Source organism: Chiloscyllium punctatum, chromosome 15 (assembly GCF_047496795.1).
Source record: "Chiloscyllium punctatum isolate Juve2018m chromosome 15, sChiPun1.3, whole genome shotgun sequence".
Classification (NCBI taxonomy): Eukaryota; Metazoa; Chordata; class Chondrichthyes; order Orectolobiformes; family Hemiscylliidae; genus Chiloscyllium; species Chiloscyllium punctatum.
The window spans coordinates 31,593,827-31,603,195 of NC_092753.1; the positions used below are offsets into that span (position 1 = coordinate 31,593,827).

Here is a 9,369-nt window from a genome sequence, read left to right on the forward strand (position 1 = left end):
TCCAGCCAAATGAGCTAACTACATGCATATTTAGCATCTAATTAGAGGAGACAAGAGTAAACTGTTGAGATTATAGTTTATTTTATACCTGTGTCATCTGAGACTTCACTCACACCTCAAAGCACATAGCTTACTTGGATGGCCATTTTTCCTGCATGCAAAAGATCCCAGGAAGAAATTCCCCCTCAAAAAACACTTCCCTCATCAAGTACTACATTATAATGTGAGTGATGCAGTTTCTAAAATCTTCCTCGTCCTTCTCTAAATGTTCCAGAATGCAGCAAAGTTAACTCAAAGTTTTACCAAATGTGTCCTCACTAGTGATCTGAACCATTTTATACAGAAGTAACCTTGACTGCATAATCATGCCTGTGGGCTTTTGAGAATTTCAATACACTATTGACTGTTTCTCTGGCTTTTGTGTCAATAGTTTGATGCCGCGGTCTACAAATTGCAAGGTTTGACTTTGGGGGATAGCAGAGCTTTTTGCTGATCAAGGTTAAAAGCATCAGTCCCAGAAATAGTCCTTTTTTGGCATTCAGTATTGGAAACAAACACTTCCAGAACAAGAAAGATGCAAATTAAAGTTCTCTCTGTTCTTTTGTAACCACATGAAGAAAATACCACTCCAACTGTATTTTTGATATCCAGCTGTTTCTATGACTGAACCAGAGTAGCAATGTCTTTCTAATGTTTTCATCTTATTATTGATACAATTATCATCCCCTTTTTGCCCCATCCAAGAGATCTTGACACACTTTTGAGTACTTTAACTGACTTTAGCACATGCTGTTGTGATTGCACAATGAAGGTTGCTGAGATTTCCAAAGTCATTGCACACTGCAAACAATAGGCTCTGAAATATGTCTGCAATCATTTGTCATTCTCGAGCTGGTGTTTAAACAGGTCATTCTGCATGCTGTCTAACAGTTACAATTTGCTTTAGTGTTCTCATTATTATTTCACATATGTTCAAGTGACACGTTTTTGGGATTACAAATGGTGTTCTTCACTAGTGGACTGCATTATACTTTTGAAATTATATTTATTAATGCAATACCAATTCAATCTTCATGACAATAAAAACAATCAACAAACCCATTACTTATCCTTATTCAATTTTTGTCACGGTATAAATTTCATTCCCCATCCGACCCACACCCAAGCATATGTTATGAATTATAATACGAATGTATCATCTATTACTTTGATAAAACATAGATTCACAGCAAGAACAATTTCTGTCTCAGGCTGAGATACTCCTGAGATTAAGATAGAAAACATTATTTATTCAGCATTAAAAATTATTAAGTCAACAATTACATATATTAGTAAATAAATTCTGATAATTTCCCACCATGGTATTAAAGATATCATAGGTTACTTCTTAGTTTGGGCTTCTTGAGTTATTTAATAACCACACAGCTTAGCTAGCATTCTACAAGCACGTTAAACATTCCAAGAGAAAAACAAAATCCAATTACACACCAGTTAGAGATAAAAATATACCCACTGAATAACTGTGAAGATTCCAAGTTCAGTATCAGAAGGGTCCATCTTTGCAGAGTTAGGGTGCAGTAAGGTAGCAATCTCAAAGAGGGTGTCAAATCCGTTACATAAATTCACAGAGAAAATTTGATGTCATTTACCGGCTTGGACGGAATGTACTTTCTTAGGTCACAGTACTTGGATTTTTCCCTCTGAATCACTTTGCCTTCTTGGATAAATCCTGACCATTAACAGACTGGCCTGTTTTCTCCAAGAGTGAGCTGCAACTGCCTAAAGCAAGAGAGAAGTCATTTTTTCTGCCTCAGTAACGATACAACATTGTGTTCAATGTCACTGCACCAGTCCAGAGAGGGATCACAACAGAACAACTGTCTCCTGGTACATGGACCTAAGCTACAAATATCAATGCCAGGATACAAAACTCATAGGGTCAATGCTTGATATGTGCTTCACAATATTTTATCTTTATTTTTGTTATTCTGTGGACATTCTACTAAGTAATGGTATTACAAGTGTTAGCTATGGTAATTTTTACTTTAAATCAGCGTATTATGATTCTAGCTGACCATAATACTGGACAGGTCTGATCCAAGAGTGAATTCTGGCTTGATTTAAAAGATGTTTGTGTTTTCCAGTTTGTTTACCATGGTGGTCAGCTACTGAACTTACTCGCAAGAGGCTGCCAATTTATCATTAACAAAAGAACATCATTACTTATTAGGCACAAAAAAATTATATTGTATAATAATGGCATGAAACAATCTTATTATAAATATCATAAAGATTCAACCCTTTTACTTTCACAACAACCTGACAGAAATTCAAACCTCAGCAAAAGGTCACCTGTTTTCATTTTAAAATTTCTTCTTCAGGTGACATGGCTGTACTTGGTTTCTTTCTGGCGACATCTGCATTCATTTGATGCCATCTTCTTTAGCTACTGCCTCTTCATAAGACCCTTAAACCACTAGCACATGCCCATTTACCCCTGAATTTGATGGGTATCTTCTCCTCTGAATCTGTTTATGGAACTTTTCTCTTACTAACTTTGAAGCGACCCTGAGCTTTTTCCTCCTTCTGCCCTGTTTTGAAAACTGTAACTGCACTGTCGATCTTAAAGACTTACTTTCTGACTGACCTGCCTCTGTGTCTGGAAGAGAGTTGCACATTGATTCTAAATGTAATGTTGTTTCTGTCTCTGTCTCCTTGTGCCAAAGGCACCTTCTTACAATAAACTGTCCCATTCTTTTTTTCTGTCTTCTCGTCTAGCTTTCTAATGCATCGACATATTCACCAATGTTTTATAAAGGCCCTATTTAAATGCACATAAAAACATTTCCAGACAACGTGGTACCATATGCAGAACTCAAAAATGAAATGAAAACGGTTTTTCCTTAACACATGCAGGATAGAAACATAAATCAAATGTAAAGTTGTTAAGTCCACTTTAGAAACCATGTCGCCAAATAATAACAAAATATCATTTAGCTTCATCACAGAAAAATATTGTATAGTGGAATTATTTCCTGTCAGGATTATCATGACTAGTTACCGACAGTTTTATAGAATTATTAGCCAGTGTATAATTGGCATTAACTTCATAATACAGGAATTCTATTGTGAATGTTGTGATGTAATTTTAATACAATATCAAGAAATGTTAAAGAAGAATCAATCCATTGATGACTTTATTTTGCATATAATAATGTTCTCAAACTAAAAAGGAACACTTTGGGAATTATATGTCTTCCAAAAGAGTTAAAAGACAGTGAACCTAGAATTGGAACGGTGCATTTAGATCTGGATGTAATCTTACTCACTGAGTTGGAAGGCTTGTTTTCAGACGTTTCGTCATCATACTTGTTAACACCATCAGTGAGCCTTCCGTGAAGCACTGGTAGGATGGCCTGCTTTCTATTTATGTGTTTAGGTTTCCGTGGGTTGGTAACATCTTGGTAATATCATTTCCTGTGGTGATGTAATTTCCTGTTCTTTTTCTCAGTGGGTGGAAAATGTGTTTGTTGATAGAGTTCCGATTGGATTGCCATGCTTCTAGGAATTCTAGGAATTCTCATGCACAGAGCCATAGAGTCATAGAGATATATAGCATGGAAACAGACCCTTCAGTCCAACCCGTCCATGCCAGCCAGATATCCCAACTCAATTTAGTGCCACCTGCCAGCTCCCAGCCCATATCCCTCCAAACCCTTCCTATTTATATACCATCCAAATGCTTCTTAAATGTTGCAATTGTACCAGCCTCCACCACTTCCTTTGGCAGCCCGTTCCATACAGGTACTACCCTCTGTGTGAAAAAGTTGCCCCTTAGGTCTCTTTTATATCTTTCCCCTCTCACCCTAAACCTATGCCCTCTAGTTCTGGACTCCCCCACCCCAGGGAAAATACTTTGTCTATTTATTCTATCCATGTCTCTCATGATTTTGTAATCCTCTATAAGGTGACCCCTCAGCCTCCAATGCTCCAACATCCTTGTAAATCTTTCCTAAACCCTTTCAAGTTTCACGACATCTTTACGATGGGAAGGAGATCAGAACTGCATGCAATATTCCAACAGTAGACTAATCAATGTCCTGCACAGCTGCGACATGACCTCCCAACTCCTGTACTCAATACTCTGACCAATAAAGGAAAGCATACCAAACGCCTTCTTCACTCTCCTATCGACCTGCGAATCCACTTTCAAGGAGCTATGAACCTGCACTCCTTGTTCAGCAACATTCCCGAGGACCTTACTGTTAAGTTTCTGTTTGACTTGTCCTAGGATGGACATGTTGTTCCAGTTGAAGTGGTGTCCTTCCTCATCTGTATGTAAGGATACTAGTGAGAGTGGGTCATTCCTTTTTGTGGCCAGTTGATGTTCATGTATCCTGGTGGCTGGTTTTCTGCCAGTTTGTCCAATGTAGTGTTTGTTACAGTTCTCGTATGGGTACTTTGTAAATGACATTTAGTTTTTCTTGTTGTCTGTATCGGGTCTTTCAAGTTCATTAGCTGGTGTTTTAGTGTATTGGTGGGTTTGTGGGCTACCATGATGCCAAGAGGTCTGAGTATTCTGGTGGTCATTTCTGAGATGTCTTTGATGTAGGGAATCATTTACCATCCCCTGAGAAAAAGTACAGGAAATGACATTACCACAGGAAATGACAATGCCACAGGAAATGATGTCACCAACCCAAGGAACCCTCAACACAAATAAAAAGTGGGCCATATACCACCAGTCTTCACTGGAGGCTCACTGATTATGTTATCTAGTATGGTGCCGCAACATCTGAAAACAAACATTCCAGTTCAGTGAGCAAACTTACATCCAGAACGTCAACATGAGCTACAAATTATCTCAAAACTCGCTAGTGCATTTAGATATTATTACTACGATGATAGGGATCAATTATTAATCCTGAACTTCTTTATTCTGATTTTTTTAAAAGACTTCAATGAACTAAAATGTTAGAAAGGATAAATATGGACCTAAAACGACTGGTGTGGGTACCTGACCACATATGAAGACTGGTCCAGGAACACATGTAGGACATAACATTTCATTTAAAGACAGTGAAATCTGGCAACAAAATCAATGTTAAGAAAATTACATCCTGTTTAATTCACACTTTCACATATGGGAAGGCGGGGGAATGATTATTGTGTGTGGAGTATTCAGTTTGGTAAAACAATGAAGGGAGACTGGAATACACAAAAGGACCTTATTTTGGCAGCTGCTTTTGAGCAGCAAAGCAGAAGGAAGAAAATGAATTCACAAGAACAGATTTGAGACAGCTTGTTCTTCTTCCCTTTTGGTCTGCCTGACCATCCTTTTAAAAAAAGGGTCTGTTGAAAAAGCAAGCTGGAAGGCAACTATTCACTGAGCATTGAGGACTTAACAAACTCTTGTGCTAAAGAACAATCAAGACAACATCTAAACAGTCAGGAAGTCAGGTTTCACTATCGTCACCTTTATCTTCCTGTTTGTACCAGGCATCCTCCACCTCTTGCTTTTCACTGTGATCGGTGTTTGATGTTGTATGAATTTTTTTTTAAGTGAAGCAGCTAATAAAATCTTTTGTTCCACTCAAGAAAATCTAGAAATGGGCTCCTTCTTTTAATCTAGTTCATGAGGTTTTAATTGGAGTGTGATGGTTCCTTGCTAAAATTAACTAAGAAATGAGAAGCATTTAATAAAAAAATGAGCTGATTCCTGCTTCTCACTTAGTCATACCATTTTATCAGTAGGCAGTACATTTGCACAAATGGGCAAACTTTTACCATCTAAGATGTATGGATGGTTAAGTAGGGCAAGTGCACTTTCAATGCCAATACTCTGATCGATTAATGCTGGGCTTTTACCAGTTTGATGGTGTCCACTGTATTTGAAGTTATCATTAAGTATGACACACAAATTGGACTGGAATCGCCCAACAAAAGGGATCTGGAGGTATGCTTCTCTGAAAATCAGTCATTACGTGATTCAATACCATCCGTTCTTGGTTCATGTCACAGGAACCTGGATGGGACTTTACAGTGGCATATACAGAACAACCTCAATTATCCGAACAAGACGGGTGGGGAGTACAGAGGAACCTAGATTATCCGAATATTGGATTATCTGAAGGAGACGTCCAGCTCCTGATAGAAACATGACATCAAAGAGCTGTTTCAACCCTGATCGCGTCTTTTGTTTACAGTACAGTGATTAAAAATTAACTCAGCTCATTGCTGCTGAGAACAGTCCTGGACAGTCCAGGCACCGTCTCCAAATAACTGACCTCCAGCCCTCTCTCTCTCCCCATACACTTTCCCTGGAGTTCTACACAGGCATGTACCCTAAACCCCCTTCCCCAGATAATCTCTCCAACATTGTTCTGTACAGGGCAAAGGTGGAAACTGTCAAAAGTGTGTGTGTGTGTGTGTGTGTTATTTGGAGACTTCTTCTGTTGGTCAGTGCAATTGCCCCAGGGTGAGGGGTTGTGCGGATGGGGTGTTTTGGGGACTGTGGGGGGGGGAGGGGAGCGGAGGTGTGGACGGCAGTTGGATGGTTGGTAGGGGTGGATGGGGAGCAGGGTTGGGGAGTGGAGGGGGGGTGGTGTTGGACAGGACTGGGGTGGGCAGGGGTGGATGGGGTTGGGGGTGTGGGGTAGGAGCAGACAGGGTGCAGGGTTGGGACAGGTGGGGTTTGGAGAGTGATGTGGGAGTGGATAGGGTTTGGAGGGTGGGGTCGGAGCAGACGGGGGGGCTGACGGGGTTTGGAGGGTGGGTGGGAGCAGACAGGGGGGCTGACGGGGTTTGGAGGATGGGGTGGGAGCAGACGGGGGGAGCTGATGGGGTTTGGAGGGTGGGGTGGGAGCAGACGGGAGGCTGTCGGGTTTTGGAGGGTGGGGTGGGAGCGGACAGGGGAGCTGACGGGGTTTGAAGGATGGGATGGGAGCGGATGGGGGGGAAGGGGGTTTGGAGGTTGGGGTCGGAGCAGACGGGGGGGCTGACAGGGTTTGGAGGATGGGGTGGGAGCAGACGTGGGGGCTGATGGGGTTTGGAGGGTGGGGTGGGAGCAGACGGGAGGTTGACGGGTTTTGGAGGGTGGGGTGGGAGCGGACAGGGGAGCTGACGGGGTTTGAAGGATGGGATGGGAGCAGATGGGGGGGGAAGGGGGTATGGAGGTTGGGGTGGGAGCAGATGGGGGAGCTGACGGGGTTTGGAGGGTGGGGTAGGAGCGGACGGGGGGGCTGACGGGGTTTGGTGGGGTGGGAGCGGACAGGGGGGCTGATGAGGTTTGGGGGGTGGGAACGGAAAGGGGGGCTGACGGGGTTTGGAGGGTGGGATGGGAGCAGACAGGAGGGCTGACGGGGTTTAGAGGGTGGGGTGGGAGTGCATGGGAATGCGGACGGGTTTGGGTGGCAGGCAGGGTTTGGAGGCAGGTTGGGAGCAGACGTGGAAGCGGACAGGGTTGGGGGAGTGGTGTTTAGTTGATGGGGTGGGAGCGGATGGGGTTGGGGGCAGGAGGGGTTGAGCGGGGGCAGACAGGGTTAGAGGCAGACCAGGTGGGGGGCAGGAAGTGCTGGGGTGGGGGTAGAAGGGGTTGAAGCCAGTCGGGTTTGGGGTAGGTGCAGGCAGTGTTGGCGCCAGGAGGAGTTGGTTTGGGGGTGGATGGGGTTTGAGGGCGGTACTGATTGGTGTGGGGGCCAGACATGCTTGGGGTGTGGTCGGTCTTGAGGTGGGGCGGATGAGGTTGGGGGGCAGTCGGGGCTGGGGTAGGTGTGGACAGGGTTGGCGCCAGGAGGTGTTGAGTTGGGGGCGGATGGGGTTGGGGGCAGTACTGATTGGGGTGGGGAGATGGGGTTGGGGGCAGTATTGATTGTGGTGGGGGCGGATGGGGTTAGGGGCAGTAATGATTGGAGTGGGGGTGGATGGAGTTGGGGGCAGTACTGATTGGGGAGGTGGGTACGGATGGGGTTGGAGGCAGTACTGATTGGGGTGGGGGGGCGGATGGGGTTGGGGTTGGGGCATGGTACTGATTGGGGTGGGTGGGCGGATGGGGTTAGGGCAGTACTGATTGGTGTGGGTGGGCGGATGGGGTTAGGGCAGTACTGATTGGGGTGGGGGGATGGGGTTGGGGGCAGTATTGATTGTGGTGGGGGCGGATGGGGTTAGGGGCAGTAATGATTGGAGTGGGGGTGGATGGAGTTGGGGGCAGTACTGATTGGGGAGGTGGGTACGGATGGGGTTGGAGGCAGTACTGATTGGGGTGGGGGCAGATGGGGTTGGGGCATTACTGATTGGGGTGGGGGCGGATGGGGTTGGGGCATTACTGATTGGGGTGGGGGGCGGATGGGGATGGGGCAAAACTGATTGGGGTGGGGGCAGATGGGGTTGGGGCATTACTGATTGCGGTGGGGGGCACGGATAGGGATGGGGCAGAACTGATTGGGGTGGGGGTGGATGGGGTTAAGGGATGGTACTGATTGTGGTGGGGGTGGATGGGGTTGGGGGCAATACTGATTGGGGTGGGGGTGGATGGGGTTGGGGATGGTACTGATTGGGGTGGGGGGGTGGATGGGGTTGGGGCAGTACTGATTGGGGTGAAGGCGGATGGGGTTGGGGGATGGTTCGGGTTGGGGTGGGGGCGGATGAGGTTGGGGGCGGATGGGGTTGAGGCATTACTAATTGGGGTGAGGGCGAATGTGGTTGGAGGCAGTGTGGATTGGTGTGGGGCAGATGGGGTTGGGGGCATTACTGATTGGCATGGGGACGGATGGGGTTGGGGGATGGTACTGATTGGGCTGGGGATGATGTTTTTGGAGCAGTACTGATTGGGGTGAGGGGGATGGGGTTGGGGGCAGTACTGATTGGGATGGGGGCGGATGAGGTTGGGGGCATTACTGATTGGGGTGCGGGGCAGATGGGGTAAGGGGCATTGCTGATTGGGGTGGGGGCGGATGGGTTTGGGGGATGGTACTGATTGGGGTGGGGGGGTGAATGGGGTTGGGGGCATTACTGATTGGGGTAGGGCGGATGGGGTGAGGGATGGTACTGATTGGAGTGGGGTGGCGGATGGAGTTGGGGTCAGTACTGATTGAGGTGGTGGATGGTTTTGGGGGCATTACTGATTGGGGTGTGGGCGGATGGGTTTGGGGGCAGTACTGATTGGGGTGGGGGGGTTGGATGGGGTTGTGGCAGTACTGATTGGGGTGGGGGGATGGTTTTGGAGGCAGCACTGATTGGGGTGGGGTTGGATGGCTTTTGGGGCAGTACTAATTGGGGGGCGGATGGGGTTGGGGGATGGAACTGATTGGAATGGGGGGGCGGATAGTTTTGTGGGGCAGTACTGATTGGGGTGGGGGGTGGATGGGGTTG

General features: G+C 46.1%; 1 protein-coding gene across 5 annotated transcripts in view; it reads right to left on the bottom strand.

Moving 5' to 3' along the window:
- The window catches only part of frmpd4 (FERM and PDZ domain containing 4), a 750,261-nt gene extending 748,482 nt beyond the window's left edge, over window positions 1-1,779 (bottom strand). For 4 of the 5 annotated variants that reach the window (XM_072584870.1, XM_072584871.1, XM_072584872.1 and 1 more), the window contains exon 1: window positions 1,514-1,779. In XM_072584870.1, the coding sequence (XP_072440971.1) occupies window positions 1,514-1,557 (44 nt within the window). In that variant the 5' untranslated portion in view covers window positions 1,558-1,779. The remainder of the gene's footprint in view (window positions 1-1,513) is intronic. The other variant, XM_072584876.1, reaches the window with a different exon arrangement.
- Between the last annotated feature and the right edge of the window lie 7,590 nt (window positions 1,780-9,369).